The 16,645-nt window shown below is 52.5% G+C and overlaps 1 protein-coding gene across 10 annotated transcripts in view; it reads left to right on the top strand.

Moving 5' to 3' along the window:
• CNTFR (ciliary neurotrophic factor receptor) overlaps positions 1-16,645 on the top strand; it is a 209,881-nt gene that overhangs the window by 116,256 nt on the left and 76,980 nt on the right. For all 10 annotated transcript variants that reach the window (XM_074813720.1, XM_074813718.1, XM_074813719.1 and 7 more), the window contains one exon: positions 5,329-5,410. In XM_074813720.1, the coding sequence (XP_074669821.1) occupies positions 5,329-5,410 (82 nt within the window). The remainder of the gene's footprint in view (positions 1-5,328; positions 5,411-16,645) is intronic.

The raw sequence follows: 16,645 nt of genomic DNA, 5'->3' as shown, positions 1-16,645 counted from the left end.
ATCCACCCAGGGGTCCAGCAGCACTCCCCAGTCTGGCAGAGGCATAGTGATGGAGGGTCTTTGCTGTGGGGGACTCCTTCCTCCAGGCCATCCTCTCACTCAGCGTCTACGCTTCGTTATTGGAAAGGGAGGAAAGCTGCAGTCTGCAAGAGCCATGAGCGAATTAATTTCAGCTGGCCTCGGTCATCCCTGTGGCACTCATGGTCCAGGGGAGCAGTGCTAATCGCCCTGTTGACAGTGGGGGATTAAATTAGATTTAAGAAGACTTTTCAAGCAGCAGGGGCTCTGACTCTGCAGGTAAGGCTTTCTGATAGCATGTATTAAGGAGATGATAAAGTCCTTCTTTTTTCTCCTCCTCTTAAGCAACAAAGTGGAGTTTAGTGCTGACGGGGCATTGTAAGGCCAGGAGGTGTTAGGGCTGTTAGCAAGTGTACGGCATTAAGCAACAACTATTTTGTCCTCTCCTTTCCCTCGTCTTGCTGCTAGGGGTGATCTGAAGGGAGGAGATGTCATTCAGTGCTTTTGGGCACCCAAGTGCTGTTCCCAAGGCTGCCCCGCTGCCCACAGTGCTGCCCATGAGTGGTGCAACCCCTGCAAGAACCAGGTCTGGAACGTGTCCTGCCCACTGTGGTGCTTCATTGCTAATCCCAGCAGCACATATTGCCCTCCAAGAGGGATGGCATCTTGCTGGAGGCACCCCAGGGGCTGGGGAAAGGTGTGGCAGGATCTCTGCTAGCAAAGGGATGAGCTGGGCAATCAAGGGTGGCTTTGGTAAGGGTGTTTCCATGGGGCTGGGGACCAGGAGATGTCTGCTGCGAGTGTCTCCAGCACAGGTGCACTGTAATGGCTACAGTCAGCATCTGCTCTACAGGCATACCTTCACACCTTGGGGACAGGTAGATTGTGACCTCTCATGCAGGATAGCTGTGCTGCAGTGTTTACAGTCAACATCTGTGATACGGGTGTACAGTACCATCTACAGTCAGCATGTGCAGTACAGGTGTACTGTAAGGTCCACAATCAGTTCAGGTGTACCATAGTGTCTGCAGTCTCTGTGTGCAGGACAGGTGTACCAGAGCATCTACAGTTGGTGTCTGCAGTACAGGCATACCAGAGCATTTGCAGTCAGTGTCTGCAGTACAGGCGTACCATGGTGTCTGCAGCTGGTGTCTGCAGTAGAGATTGTACCATAGTGTCTACAGTCACTGTCTGCAGTACAGGCACACGGTAGCATCTACAGTGGGAGCCTGCAGTACAGGCACTGCAGAGCTCCTTTGGAAGGCTCTGGGCAAAGGCTGCAGGGGGACACGCAGGAAGGAAATGACTTAACGGAGCTTTTTTCTTCCTGGGGTCACCACTTCAGAGCCAGGCCCTGTAACAGCACCTGGTGAGGAACTGTGTGACAGAAGACTTTGTCATGGAAACACTAGGGTTTAAAGCTACCACTTTTCTTTTGTGGGAGCCACCCACTTCCAGAATCAGATCTTATTTATTATTGCTGGGAGGGGGCTGTGGCAGGTGAGAGTTGTGGGGGGGAAGCTGGGGTGCAGCCCACATCCCTTGCCAGCTGGGGAGAGCCCTGCCCTGGAGCTGCTGTTTCCAGCTGCCAGTTGATACCCCATTACCAGCGAGCATCCCCACTTTCTAAGGATCTTTCTGAGGGATAACTGGGAAGGATCCATCCCTCTGCCTGCTCAGAAGAGGACACTTGGACTGTTCAACAGGTGGTGCATCCTACTTTTTGGCTGAATACACTATCTATCCCCTTCACTCTTGTTGGTCACCTTGGGACTGTCCTCACCCTGTCACACCAGAGCAGTTAATATCACATCGCTGTGCCCCTTCAGTCCTGCTTGCAGGGGCAGCCTCTGGGCTTGTCTTCATGTAAATCTGGCCACAGCCCCCTTCCACATAGCCTGATCTGGCTCAGGGAAAGCACGACTGGAAATACATTTGGTTTAGACAGAGAGGGCACCATATTCCTGTCTTCTGATAAGAGTAACCATGACTGATGTCCTCATTACCCTTAGGCATTAGGACACGGCAGGGAAGGATCAACTAGTTGCTGTTGCCCAAAACAAGAAGCTGGGGACAGCAAGAAAGGCTGCTGGCGGCGGCTCCAGCTCCAGAGCTGCTGGGCCACCGCATCTCGTGTGCCCCCTCGCCACCCTCCACTTCTGCCCAGGCTCCTCTTTCTTCTCCGCTGCCAAGAAATTATTCACTACAAGGTCAAAAACAAATATTCCTCAAGCTCTTTTCCTGCAGAAGATTGAGTTTCCTGCTGCTGGGTTTGCTGTGTAATAAATGCGGTTCCCCACCGTCACCTTTCAACTGGTCCCTGCTGGAGCGGGGATGCAGCCCGAGGAGCTGCATGCCTGGTGAGCTGCTCCTCACTGGCCCGTGTGCCTGCGTGCCAGGGTGCTGGCTTTTGCTAGAGAAACAATTAAATGAGCCAATACAGCAAATGGAAATTTGCATTAGAAGCATCTGCAGAAATTGCGAAGGTTTTGTTATGTGCTTGAAAAAAAAAATAAATCAACATGGCTTTGGGCAAAACAGTCAAACAAAGCAAATACTGCATGGGAAATTGCAATTCAAGTGAGAAAAAGTTGGTTTTCTGGCTAGATTTTTTGCACTAAAATAGCTCTGGCTCCTGCCTGGTGACAGAGCTCATCTCTGAGAAGAAATAAGCTTTTGCAAGGTGAAAGCAGCTGGGCGGTAAGGTCTCTGTGCCTGCACTGGGAGCCTCTGTGTCCTGACAGTGCCACAGAGTCCCCAGCGACCTCAGCTGTGCCCCTCCTCTCTTTCTCCACCTGTAGCCAAACACCATCACCCTTGAGACTGTCAGTGCTTCAGGACAGGAACCATCCCTTGCCACATAACTGTGGTGCCTCTGTCCGTGCGGATCTGGTCTTGGGTGAGGCTGCCAGGCATGTGGGCAGGAGCAGCAGCAATTATTTTAACACCGATGAGGAGCAGCAGGGGAGGGCAGGTGGGTTTGTTCCCTGGCAGGACTGAGATGTAGAGTGTGATAGTTGGTGATGATACTTGCACCAGCACAAGCCAAACAGAGGGCTATGATGAGCAGATCTCACACTTTTCAAAGAGCAGGCTGACTGCCAGGGTGTCGGAGAGGCTCCTGTCATTGCCACTGTGTCCAGAGTTGGGATGGCTGCACTACCTGGGGGTACCTGGACTGCAGTGCAGGGGGGGCTCCAGCCCTGGTGCAGTTCCCCTGCTTCAACTCATGGTGCCACCCACCAAATTCCAGGGCTGTAGGCAGTGAATATTCAGTGGGAAGTGAATTTGGGATTGGTAGAAAAAGTCGGCTCCTGGTTTGCAGGCAGCTCCCAAGGTGCCCGGGGCACCACGTGCCAACACTGCCCCGGCATGTGGCATGGCCACCTACCTCCAGTCCTGGCCATCACCCACTCCCCGAGCTGCCACTTTCAATGGCAGCCAGCACACAGGCAGGGTGGCAGCAGGAGCCACACTGCAGACATGGTGGGGAGACATGGAGGAGGCAGAGCGGATAGCAGGCATGGGGAAGAAGAGGAGCAGGAGAGAAGAAGCAGAGTGAATGATAACGATGTTGTAATTAGCACTTAGTGCTCCTCACACAGAGCTTTCAAAGGAAGGTCACCTTCATTATCTCTGTTTTACAGGCAGGGAAACTGAGGCACGGGGGAGGCAGTAACAGCAATTTGCTCAAGGTGACCCAGGAGGGCTGGGGCTGGGCTGGGAGGGGGGTCTGGGGCTGGTGTGTCTGTGCTATGCAGCCGCAGCATACAGAGGATGGCTCTCGCTGCCAGCTCTCCCAGCCCAAACCTAGCACTGCAAATTCAGAATCGAGGCCGTGGGTCCCTTCTCTGCCCATCTCTGGGCTCCCCATCTTCAGACCCACTGTCAACTCCAGCCTCCATGCCCTTGAGGGGCATTTGAGGCCAGGCTGGTCCTGCTGCACCCCAAACATTTCTCATGATATCCCTCCCAGCCCCTTTTGCGTTCCCCTCCAACCCTGCAAAGGCTCATGTCCTGCTGCGAACCTGAGGCCATCTGGGCTCCTGCAACAGCCGTGTTGGGTAATGGAATATGTTTTGCTGGGTTTTTTTCTCTGGCCAGTACAGCTTCCCCTTTATTTAGGTTTAAATGGATGCCATCTGGCTAACGAGCCCATACTCATGTTCTAGATTAAAAGGCAATCCTCCATGCATTACCGATACGGCACTGAAGATTAGAGAGGTTTAAACGATTTTGAAGGTGTAATTTGCTTTTCATGCATGGTGCTGTTTACCTCCTGGCGGGTGGGCCGGCATTCCCATTGCTGTTCCCAACAGCTCCCTCCCAACTCTCGTCTCCTCTACCAGCTCTGGCTGCAATAAGAGGAGAGCTTGGGCATCTCCAAGCCTGGCAGGGCTGCACAGGGCATCGTTGCTGTTGTTGCTGCCATTTGTCCACTCCTGGTTAAACTCGGTGCAAGGAGGATGTTCCCTGATTGTCCCTAAAGCCCAGCATGTTTCCACCCACCTGCCTTCTTAGCTGTCTCCCCCTCCACACCTCCCTGCACCCCAACATCCCCTGGAACATGGCACGGCTCACTGGGACAGAGCAGCCTCTGCCCCTCTCCCAGCCCAGAGAGATGGGGACCGACTGTGGCCTATCAGGGTGTCAATGGCAGGTGGCTGAGGCAGCATGCTGCACCCATCAGTCACTGCGAAGACACTGGTGAGGGTTACACTGCCCCTGGCATGCCCAGAAATGCTGCTGCTGTTGCATCAGACTGGTGGACAGCACAATGCTCGGTGCTAGCACAAGAAGGGGCCACACCAGAGCGGCAGCTGCCTGTGCTGGGATCTGCATCTTGCATATCCTAAGTACTGGCTGCTGCTGTGAAGTGTCTGGCTGTGTTCCCACCTCTTCAAAAAACCTCTGTCACCCACTTGCAGGCAATGTCTGCTCCTAGGGTGATGCTGCAGCTGCCAAGGAGAGCCCAGCACCAGCATTTGACTTCTTAAAGGGAAATGTTGAAAATGAGATGAGGAAAATACAGTATTTGTGCAAGGCATGTTGTCACCTCCAGGCACCTGGTTGTGCTGGCAGGTGTCATGGAAAGTGCCACAGGCTATTGAATGATGAAGCATGCACCAGAAAAATGCTTTGTTTTGCAGCAAGTTCCCTCATGGCTGAGGTGAAGTCTTGCTTTGTGGCCATCTCCTTGCGGTCCCATTGCGCCCTTCAGCTGCCCAGCAGGAAACGGCTCTCAGCATGCCACATGCAAGGTCTCCTAGAGAAAACCCTGACTGCTTCTGCCTGTGTTTGCTTCCACAGATGGCTAACCCTGTCCCGTCAGCCTGCTGCGTGGTGCTCGCTGCAGTGGTGGTCGTCTATGCCCAGAGACACAGCCAGCAAGGTGAGTCTCTTCACACCTTTCCCACCTTGGGGGTCCCACAAAATGTGAATGCAAATCCTCTGGCCTCTCTCCTGGGGCAAGCTGGGTGAACACTCCAGGCTTGCCTGATATTATGTTTCTGAACATTATCACTTTTCTCCTCTCAGTGACACATGCATCACCTCCTGCCCACTGCTGTGGGGTTTGGTCCTGCATCCCCCCAGTGCCCGTTGGTGACCCTCACCCTGCTCCTACCCCTGAATGTCCAAGGGTGCCCCTAGAGTGAGGGTACCGCTTCCCATCCCTTCATCCCCCCTTTTCTGCACACTATCATGTGCAACACACCCATGAAGAGGGAGGAAGAAGCAGCAGCCTGACAGCTCCAAGCCCTGACACACCACACCATGACCATGATGGATGCCTCATTCTGCTCTCATCTCCTTGGGGTGACTTTGTCCCCATTGCCACCACACAGCTGCACCCACCACTAGGTCTCTCCTCTCCAGGTTGGCAGAGGATTCAGGGCTTACCCTAGTGATGGCTTTAGAGAGACTATATTTTAGAGTCACTGGTGGCATTGGGAGCTGGAAGACCCCACATGATCCTGGGTCAAGACAGGAGCAGAAGGGTTATGGGGGGAACGGTTGGGTCCCACTGTAAGGTCACCTATGGCAGCCCTGCAAAAATGGGACAAAATGAGGGACCTCCAAAATTCACTGGCTTTCCTGGCAGTCAGCCTGGCTGTAGTTGCTTTCAGTGGATTATAGAGGGGAATCTTGATGATTAACTCCAGTAAGGACATCTGTGCATCTGTGGGCTCTGTGGGATTGAGGAACCCAGCCAGAGTGCCCCACTGAACTGCCCTAAATCCAACTGGGTGGGTTTACATTGCTGGAAGCTGCCAGCTTGGTCACAAAGCAGCTGGGGCTTGGCAACACATCCCCATCACATGGGGCAGCCACTCTCTGGACACGGAGGGAGCTTGCTGGGTGGTGTTACAGGAGCATCCCAAGCACCTTCCCAGGGTACCTGCTTGAAGCATTTAAATGTTGAGCTGTCTGCTGCTTGTGGTGGTGTGATGCTTTCTACAGAGAAGCAGTGCTGCTTGGTCCTGCTGTGCTTGCAGGATCACTGCCTGGGAAGCTTTGAAGGACCCAGTGTCAAGGCTGCCAGAGCATCCTTTGGATGCACTCATGTTGTTTCACTCCGTGCTGTGGGGATGGCAGCCCAGACCTGTCACACAGGGAGATGCACAAAACACAGATGTGCCAGGTACTTCAGGGTTACGCACACTTGAAATGTGTTGTCTAGACAAGAGGAACAAATGCTGCTCCCCACCAGTGCTGACCAGGGCCACGCATTTTGCCACTGGCAGCAGCGTACTGGCACAGAGAGCGTGGCCCTGGCTAAGGCCCCTGGCCAGTTGAGCTGCAATGACTGTCACCTTCTGCTCTGTGATGCATCAGGATTCAGGGATTTGGCAGCATAGCCTACCTGTCCCTGTGTTCCTCATTTTTACCCTGCCTGGCAGCATCCAGGAGGGAGATGTCTGGGGCACCAGCTCAAAACTGGAGCTGCTGAGACCTGAGGTCATCAGCAAGCACCTGAATGGGGTGCACGGAGTGAGGCAGGGCTCTCCCCATCTGCAGGAGCCAGAGAGGCTGCTCTGAACTGGGGAGCATAAAAAGGAGAGAGAAAGGAAAATTGGGTGTAAGAGCTGGAGGGAGGTTAGTAGGCCACTTCCAGAACTGTCCTCACTCTGTTCCCCAGAGGCAGCGTGTGTCCCTCCTGGTCACCTCTCTGAAACACCGAGGTGATGCTATGGGCAGGGACTTTGGAGCAGCAGGTCTCCTGCCCACCCCGCCATGTCCGGCTTGGAGAGGCTGCACACATGCAGGTGAAGTCGGGGAGCATCTGCTCTGTGTTGGAGACCCAAGGGGTGTGCTCCATCCCCCCCAACCCTGAGGTCACCCCCTGCCCCACTGCAGTCTTCCCTCACCAGCCAACCCTAGGGCTCATACCCCACCAGCCAGGCACTTGGGCTGGGAAAGCACAGCAGGAATGGGGTGGAAGGATGGGATAATCCCACTGGTGGCAGAGACTGGGTGGAGTGGGGGAAAAACACTGGCATGGAGTCCATTTATTGTGCACTTGAGGCACGCTCGACTTTAATAGCTTATGAAGCACTTTAAGAGATGCATTAGCGCTGAATACTTGAGTGAGGAGGATGTGACAAGCTGTTAGATGAGCAGGAGCACGACGCAGCAAGCCCGGCCACCCGCTCCTGGCTCTCACGTGCACCCTGGTGATTACTGGAGCGTCCTGCGAAGTGCCACATGAATTAATAAAAGCAGAGTCAGGCTTGGTGGAGGTGAAGCTGCTCATGCGTTAACCCCTTTGCTGCTCAACTTTGGGCCTTTTCCTTGGAGTTGGCAGGGCAAGGGGTGCATTTGTCTGGGATGCGGGAGCCCAGGATGCTTCGCGGTGTTGGGGGGGAAGGGTGGAGGGGCTCAGAGGTCAAGCAGATTTGGGTACCCTCTCTCCCTGTGGTCACAGAGCTCCCTTGCTTCGCATCAGTGGCAGGTTGCTAAAGTTACACCTGCACCACCCCACTGGGCAACGCCGCTTCCATGGGGTGGGCACTGGACAGTGGGAGACCAGAGCCATTGCTCAGGGCAGCCCCAGGGGGATGCTTGGAGGGTGGCACTAAGATGCTGGCTCGAGCAGTGGGATTTGGGTGTCTGACTGCAGGGAAGGGCAGAGAGGCAGCGAAAGAGAGTGTTCATGAGGGGCTCTCCCACAGCACAGCCACTTGTGTCACCCCAACCAGGGGAATGCCTGGCTGCGGGTGGGGGATGCCACTCCCCTGATTTCTCAGGGTTGTGTCTTCACTCCCAGAATAGCTCAAACCATCAAACAGGGATGGCTTCCAGCCCACGTCCACCATGATATCTTTGGTTGCAATGTTTCGGGGCAGCCGGGTTGGACCGTGGGTGCTGCTGGAGACGCCAGCGCTGCCACCAGCCGGGAGTTGCACGGTGTGCTGACAGCTAATCCCATTGCTGCTGAACTGATCACCTCGTGCTGCTCAGCCCCTCATGCTGGGTGGCTCTGGCAGGCTCCAGCGGCATGCTCGGCGTGGGTGGGATCGCTGCTGCTGCATTGAACGCACACTGTTCCCCAACCCAGCTGGGGCAGCCGGTGCCGGATTGTTTTGAACAGCCACCTCAGTGGTCGTGAATATAACAAAGGAAAAGGCGGTGCATGGGGTAAAATCGGAAGCAGGGAAAAAAGACATGAGGCTTGCAATGGTGAGCTGCCAGAATAGATTGTTGTAGGGTGGTGCGTTGGCCCTCTGGCTGGACTCACTGAGCAAGTGGTGCAGGGATGTCCCCCCAGTGCATGGGTAAGCACTAAAAGTAACCCAGCTTCAGACAGGGCTGCTGGATCAGGGACATCCTACCTCCAGAGACAAGCATTGCCCTGGGCACCCATGAGGCTGTCCCCATCCACACAACTCCCAGCCAGCACAGAGGGATAGTCAGGAGCTACAAGAAGAAATGGGAGAGGACAGGGGAGGCAGAACTGGCTGAAGACCATGCAGGAGATCCTGGTGCTCTCCCCATTATTGTGAGTAGCTCAATTTTTGTTCCTGTGTTTCCTTCTCCAGGCAGTGGTTGCTGCTGAATTATTTCAGAGTAGAGGAAGGTGATGGGGAAAGCTCAACAGAGCACAGAAGTGATGCTGCCTGCTGCGACACTCACACCTTTGGTTGGCCAGGGGCTCCGTTGTGTGAGCAGCCCTGTCAGGGGTATGTGCAATGCAGAGACCTTCTGCCTGGCAGGGCTGGGGCATCCTCAAAGGAAAGGGAGAAGCCACAGCATGAGCCCTGAGACTTTGTTAAAGCTCCTTATCTGGGAAGTGTGTACATGGTGGAGATGCCTAACTGCGTGACAGGCCATAAAGTATACATGCATGGGTGATTTCAGCTCTTTCTATTCATTGCCATGACTGCCTGTGGCTGGACTTAGCTGTTCCCAGTAGACCCAAGGGCTACAGCAGTCCTGGAAAGACAGATCTCTGCTTCCTTAGGCTCCTGCCATGACCAAACCATCTTCCCCATCCGTCAGCCCTGCCAGAGTTATGTCCACATCTGTCCCAGATTGAGATTTCTCTGCTTTTAAAAGAGGAGTAATTCTGCTTTATTGATCCTCACCTTCCTGAATTAACTCATGTTTAAACAATAATTATGTTTTCACCCAGGAGAAGAGACAAAGAGATAAACGTCTCTGGAAATGAATCCGTTTCAGATGCCACATGCCGGCGTTAATTTATTGATGGGTGCAGAAGCTGCTATCTCCTCTCTTTCTCACCAGCAACAAGCAATTAGCCCCCATCATTCCTCAACCGAGGAAGAGAAAGAGATATTTTCTTTCATTACTTTTCCTTCTCTCTTGCTTTCTTAAGCCCTAGCACTAATCTTTTGCAATCGTTCTGCTGCAAGGCCTCCCAGGAGCTCCAGTTTGCATGCGCCTTGTTAGAAATGCTGCCCACATTTCAGCTAAAACAAAGCCTGGGCCGGTAAAAAGCCTTCAAAATGCACACCAAAGCCATGCAAATTGGCTTTTCAAAGCAAACCCAACTGTAGATATGTCCCTCTCTGCCCTCCCCACATTGTCCAACCTTCTCTGTGTGGCATTTGTTGGCTGACAGGGAGGCAACCAGCTCTTCCTGGACTCTGCTTCCTTCCACATCAGTCAGCCCATGCAACTGCCGAGGCTATCTGCCTGGCACAGTTAAACTAGTTGCTTTGCTTTTGGGGGTGTTCTCTGAGTTTTCTGAGTAGGAGATGGTTTGTAGGTTTGTGCAGGAATGTGTGGTTGGTCTGTAGATATCTGAGTAGGTTTTGGTTGTTGTGCAAATGCTGTTCAGTTAAGGTGTATGGATTCAAGTGGTGTGATGGGCTACTTGGGTCTTGAGGCTTGGTCTTGTGCCCATGGGTGCACAAGGAAGATGTCCATGCAACCTAAGAAAGCCCTGCAGGAGTAGTCTCTCCAAATAAAAATACAGAATGTCTCCCCTCCCCTCCCCTCCCCTCCCCTCCCCTCCCCACCCCTCTCCTCTCCTCTCCTCTCCTCTCCTCTCCTCTCCTCTCCTCTCCTCTCCTCTCCTCTCCTCTCCTCTCCTCTCCTCTCCTCTCCTCTCCTCTCCTCTCCTCTCCTCTCCTCTCCTCTCCTCTCCTCTCCTCTCCTCTCCTCTCCTCTCCTCTCCTCTCCTCTCCTCTCCTCTCCTCTCCTCTCCTCTCCTCTCCTCTCCTCATGCTATTGAAGTGCCCTTCAGTCATGCATTAATTGACATGACTAACATCTGTCATGAGTTGTTTTTCCACCCGTTCCTCAGGGCAAGATGCATGTGCAGCAGTGTTTTGGAATTTTTGTAATTGCCCAGGCGCAAGCACTCGCTGGGGAAGGCAAGGTCAAAGGGACCGACTGCGTGTGTGCTGAGCGGCCAGCTGGGAGCCTGGAGGTGGTACATGCTTCCCACAGAGCCTCATCTGTGCTCAGGCTGGGGCCAGTGCCGGAGGAAGCTCTGTCTCCTCATTATATAGCACCTCCCCACCTCCCATGACACCTCCTTGCATCTTGGGCCAAGTGTTGCTCTCATCACAGCACACTGGCACTTCATCTCTGGGTGGCTCCTGCCAAGGCCTTATTGGCGTTGTCCTCCCCAAGATGCAGCCCTGCCTTCTGCGAGTCTGACCTGCATTCCTCCACTGGAGATGAATGGACTTGTGTTTGACTGCATAAAACACATGCTCTTGCTGAGGGAAGGCTAGTTTATTAACTGTTCCAGAGCTCTGTGTGCGATGGACTCATCCTTTCTGTTATATATATATCAGTCTTTGTGTCACTGGAAAACTTTGCCAGCAACAGTTTTATGTTGCCTTCAAGATAATTGATAAGACAAGTGATTAGCAATTGGCCAAAAACAGATCCCTGCGGGGCCACACTGGGAACACCCTCCTGCAATGATGATTCCCCATTAACAATTAATTCCCCATTAGCAATTACATTTTTTAATCCTTCCTGTTATAACTCTGGATGCTCTCATTATCCAGCTGGCTGAAATACTAGCCTTGCTCCAAACTGCAGCCCCGTTCAGCGTATGAGCTGGTTTCAGAGTATTCCTAGGACCTCCCTCCCATTAGGAAGCAGGGTTTGGAGTAGCCTTTACCCGCCACACCATCCCTCCTCTTTGCAAGCCTTCTCAAAGCCAAAATGCTCTACAAATTTGCTTTGTGGAGAGCCAGAACCAAGGCATGGTGCTGGATCCATAAAAGGACATGGCATTGGAAGGATGTTATCAGTGTTTGCTCAGTGCAGTCAAAGTTGGGGGGGCTTAGCTCAGCCTGTTCTCAGTCTGAATGAGCTCAGTTCATGGTGGTGTTCACATAGTCTGCAGAAGGAGCCAGCTGTACCCAGACAACCTCAGTCCTGGGGCATATCATGAGTAGATGCTCCTGCCTTGGAGCTGCAAGAGGGGAAAGACACACACACGAGGGCAGTGGGGGAAGACATTGCCAAAGGTGTAGGCATCCCTGGATGACAGCACCCCTAGCAGAGCAGCACTGCCTGCACCTCTGCCCCCGCCCCAGCAGTCATCTCACTTCTGTAGGCAACTCATGTACCTGGCGGGTGAGTCAGCCTGACTCACTGGGGACACATTACACCTCACATGAAGGCTCCAGTGCTGGCGGCTTATGTGCAGCGATTAGGATTCAAGCTTCTCCACAAGACAGAGTCTGCTTAAATCATTCTGAAGGCTGCCGTTCAAGGGCAGGCATCCACTTTTTGCTCCTTTGCCTTGCTAATTGCTGCTCAGAGCTAAGCTAGCACAAGCTCATGGCTGTCTGCTGGGGACCAGCATTGTCCCAGTGGGATTGCTGCAACTGCTCTAGGATAATCTGCTGGCCCATCCCATGCTGGCTAGAGGTACAACCCGGCTGTAGTTCAAGTTGCCTACTGATGTCTTCACAGGGAAGGTCCATCACCTTCATCCCTGGGCATTTATTACCGTAGTGGTTTCCCCATTGCCTCTCCATCTTCCCTGCCAGCCCACAGCTGCAGGGAAGCAGCAGAGACAGCAACTCACCCCACCTGCAATGACACCCCAGCTGCAACCCATTAAACTCAGCTGCATGCTCTTAGGCCATTTAAGAGCCCATCAAGGTCTAGGGTTCCCCTTGCTTCTTTGATCTTTCCCTGCTGCTTCCCTGCCCTACATGGTGAAGGTGAGTCTGTCTGATAAGAAGAACTCCAGACCCAAACAGACACAAACTTCTGCACCCCCTGTCCTTTTCATTCCTAACCCCTGTCTGTCCCAGAGCACTTGGAGGTTTGGGTTTTTTTATTTTTTTTCCAGCACAAGATGCATCTCCCAAAAGGTTCCCTGTCTGCAAAATAAAAGAAAGCAGCAAAAATAGCCCCAGGTCCTGGAACAACTTTTTCTATTACTGGACATCCCTCTGAGCTCAAGTAGATTTCCTGTCCAGACACAGAGTGAATTATGGACAAGCTCTTGGAGGCTGACCTTGTGGTCAGCCGGAGCACAGGCTTGCTAATAAATGTGGTCAGCCCCTACCACAAACAGCCTATTTTTAGTGCCTGTGTTTCCTTGCCTGCTGCATCGTCACCCCACAGGTCCCTGAGCTGAGCATCCCTGGGGGTCCAGCTGGCAGTGTAGGATAGCCCTGTGGGGAACACATCCCAGGCTTGCTCCTCCTGCCTGGGAGGTGGGCAATTGAGAGAGTTGATTTCCATGCAGTGTCTGTTAATTTTGCACTGCAGAAAGTCATTGATGCACATGGTGGGGTGGCTTGTCTTGCTGGAGCACACTGCAGGAGCACAGCTCGTGCCTGTCACACAGGGATTGGAGATCTTGCAGCTCTTGCCTAAGGTTTGTGCTTGGAAAATAGCAGCAGGTCAATGTGAGATTGAGGTCCCGTTGTGCAAAGTGCTGTTGGATGCATGAGGAGAGATGCTTTTAAAGTACAGGTGGAGGAGAGAGGAGAAGAACAGGAAGAAAAATACAGGGACTGGCACTTAGGTGAGAGAGAACACAGCTCGATGGCTTCAGGACTTTGAAGACCTGCTCTTTGCAAGTTACCAAAGTTTGGAGACATACAAAGGACATTGCAAAGAAGCTGCCTGCTTTTGCTATACGAGTCTGTCTGGAGGCGCTTGCACTGAATTTACCCCTTTTTGGGAATGGAAGAGTTATTTGAAATGGAGATTAGGTTCTAGAGTAAAGTGGAAATCTGTTCCCAGGCCCACATGAGCCATCCAAGAGACTGTGAGGAAATCTAGTTGGCAATATCTGTGATGCAATCAATGGAAGTGTTTATATTTTTGGTAGCAAGTCGTGTGTATTGAAGCAGATCACAAAGCTGTAAAAGAAAACATAACTGAAGAGTAAAAGTGTGGATCTGGCAGGTTTTGGACAAGCCTGTGATCCCAGAAAATTCATGAAAATGGTTTACAGCTGTGGTGAGAAGAAGAAGCTACCAGGAGGATCTCAGTCTGCCAGGATTCATTAGTTCTGCTGGTGGCAAGGAAAACATGTCTCAGTAGTCTCTTAGACTTCATTAAACATATTGACAAGCAGTGAAGGAGGAGGAGTGGGCTTTGTAGTCCACCCAGACACCCAGAGGAGCTTTGAATGGAGAGCATTCAGCCCAGGAGTTAACTGCTGATGTGGGAAAAGCTGCCACAACCCACTGGGAGGAGGCAGGACCTGCTGGTGTGGATGTGCAGAGGGGATAGCATGAGATGGGGAGCAGCACTTGGTTCATGGAGCATCTGCATAAGCCAGCTGGGTCCTTGCCAACAAATCCTTGCTGAAACCCACTGCTGGACAAGCCCTTCTTGCTGGGGAGAGGATGGGAGGAAGGATTTGGATAAAGGTCATTTCCTTCTCGGGATGGCATAATCCCACTGTGTGGAGCAGGAGCATTGCTTCCTCCGCTGATGCTCAGTTGTAGATTGAGGCATTGCCGTAGCAGCTGGGAGTCCCCAAACACTCATGGAAGCCAAAATGTGATTTGCACAGATTTTCAGACCCAGGGAGCAGAGGTGTAGCCCAGCATGCGGGGAATAGCCATGGGCTTTGCTCTTTGCTTGAGCTCCAGCTGTTGAAGAAGGGCCATGTCCTCTCCTAGCACTGAGCTCCTTTTGGTGAAGGAGGAGGCAATCCTTGTTCATGGGTTATGCCTGTTTTTTTATGCCTGCTTTTACATTCTCAAAGGCTTCCAGAAATGGAAGATAGCATAAACAAGTGACAGTTGGAGTGAAAACCTTTAGTGCTTCAGGGGGTTGGCTTCATTTAGCCTCCAAAAGCTCAGAAGAGTCTTGTCTTGGAAGTCACATGTGGCTGTCCCAGGGAGCCAGCCATCTCACATTTCCAAAGCAGCCTCATCCCCACCAGCCTGTTCAGAGATTCATGCACAACTGAACTTGGAGTGAAGGTGCCACTCATTATTTATCCCTTTTGAAGCGTTTCCAGTGTCTGAAGTCCTGGATCGGAGACTGCCCTGGGACTGCAAAGACAATCTCCGGTCAGGCTGAAAGATCAAAGTGCTGCAGCTCTGGGAGCAGCTCTGGGCACCATTTGCAGGAGCCCATGACCTTAGCAGAGGGTGCTACAAATCATCCCTGGAGCGTGTCAGAAGAGCTGTGTGTGTCAGACCCCGGGACCAAAAGGGCAGGCAGGGCTGGGGCTGAGATGTTCAGGTCCTGCACATCCATCAGTAGTGTTGGGCATGCAGTGAGTCACTCGCTGCTGTCTTCAGGTCACCTGTGACACTTCTGTGAGCAAGCAAAGCCCTGGATAATGGGAGCACAGACACAGCAAGACACTGAGCCTAGACATCATCATCTCTGCTTCCTGGGGAGAGGATTTTGCTAGGGTGGGAACACGGCAAAGGAACCATGAAGCATACTCAGGAGAGCAGATGCTGGGACATGACATGCACAAACCCTTTATTATCAAAGGGTTGGGTTTGGGTTTTTTTTTTAGGGGGTGGGGTGGGGGGTGTAATTTCTCTGGGCAGATGCTGTGCTTCTGTGCAAAGGGAGATACCTAACACCCAGATTCCTAATCCAGGTGGGAGATGCTGGAGCGTAAAAGATAAACAGAAGAACAACTTGCAAGACGTGCAGTGTGTCCTGTGGAGGAAAAGAACATCTTTCAGGATAAGCAGTCTTGGGCAGCACTAAATGGAGTGGATCCATGCAGAGAAGCCAATATAATTGTGGCATATTAAAAGGAAGAGGAGAAGAAGGATTGAGGAGGGGCTGTGGCAGGCTTGTTACAGAGGGGGAGAAGGGATGTGTGTCACCTTGTAATGAGTGTTCCAGGAAGGCCAATCAGGCAGAGAAGTGAAGTGAAACCACAAAGCAATCGACAGTGGTGGAGACAGGAGGGGTTACAGTAGTATTAGTCCAGTGTATGGACCATTGATCTCTTGGTGTAGGATTTGCTGGGAAAGATTGTTATTTAGGCTTAGCTGCCACCAGGCACTAATTGGAGCTGAGGAGCCTGGAGCCTCATTGCACCTCCTTCCTTTGCTTAGAGCCATACTGGGGAGGCTGGTGTTGGGGAAGGGGCTTTGTGTATGTGATTCACAGCATGGAGGTAAAACAGACTGTTTCCACTCAGGAGACAACTTTTCCTTCTGCAGTTGCATGCACCTGTGTGCAGGGTGAGTCCCTTGCAAGACACATCTACCTCCTGGTGCAAAATTCCCTGTGGATGGGGCAGAGCCTTGCCACAGGGTGCACACAGCTGGCAGAGCCATGCACTGCCCTTCATCCCAGGTTCAACACACTTGACCTTCCTAGCTGTTTTAGCTTGCAAAGCCTGAAGTGTTTCCCCCAGTGCAGATCTGTGTTAGCAGATTTAAGCCATCTGCCAGTAGCCAGGCTCTTCTTAGTTATCTATTCTGGAGTGTTGCAAAGCAGCCAGAGGTCTGCAGAGCCAATGCTGAAAAACACTGACCTGCAAGGCTGGAAGCCTGGATGACTTCTGCCAGCTAAGATCTGTGTGCTTGGTAGGCAGAAGAGAGACAGCACCATCACACTGAGATGCTGACTGGGATTCACAAGCTAAAGCAGAGCTGCAGCATGTAGCGTGTCTTGCTTGATTCCTGCTGAATTTGCTAAGGTGTAATGAGGTGTGCATGTGTGTGCATGTATTTCT

Source organism: Strix aluco, chromosome Z, assembly GCF_031877795.1.
Source record: "Strix aluco isolate bStrAlu1 chromosome Z, bStrAlu1.hap1, whole genome shotgun sequence".
Lineage (NCBI taxonomy): Eukaryota > Metazoa > Chordata > Aves > Strigiformes > Strigidae > Strix > Strix aluco.
This window is presented reverse-complemented; position numbering and strand designations above follow the sequence as displayed.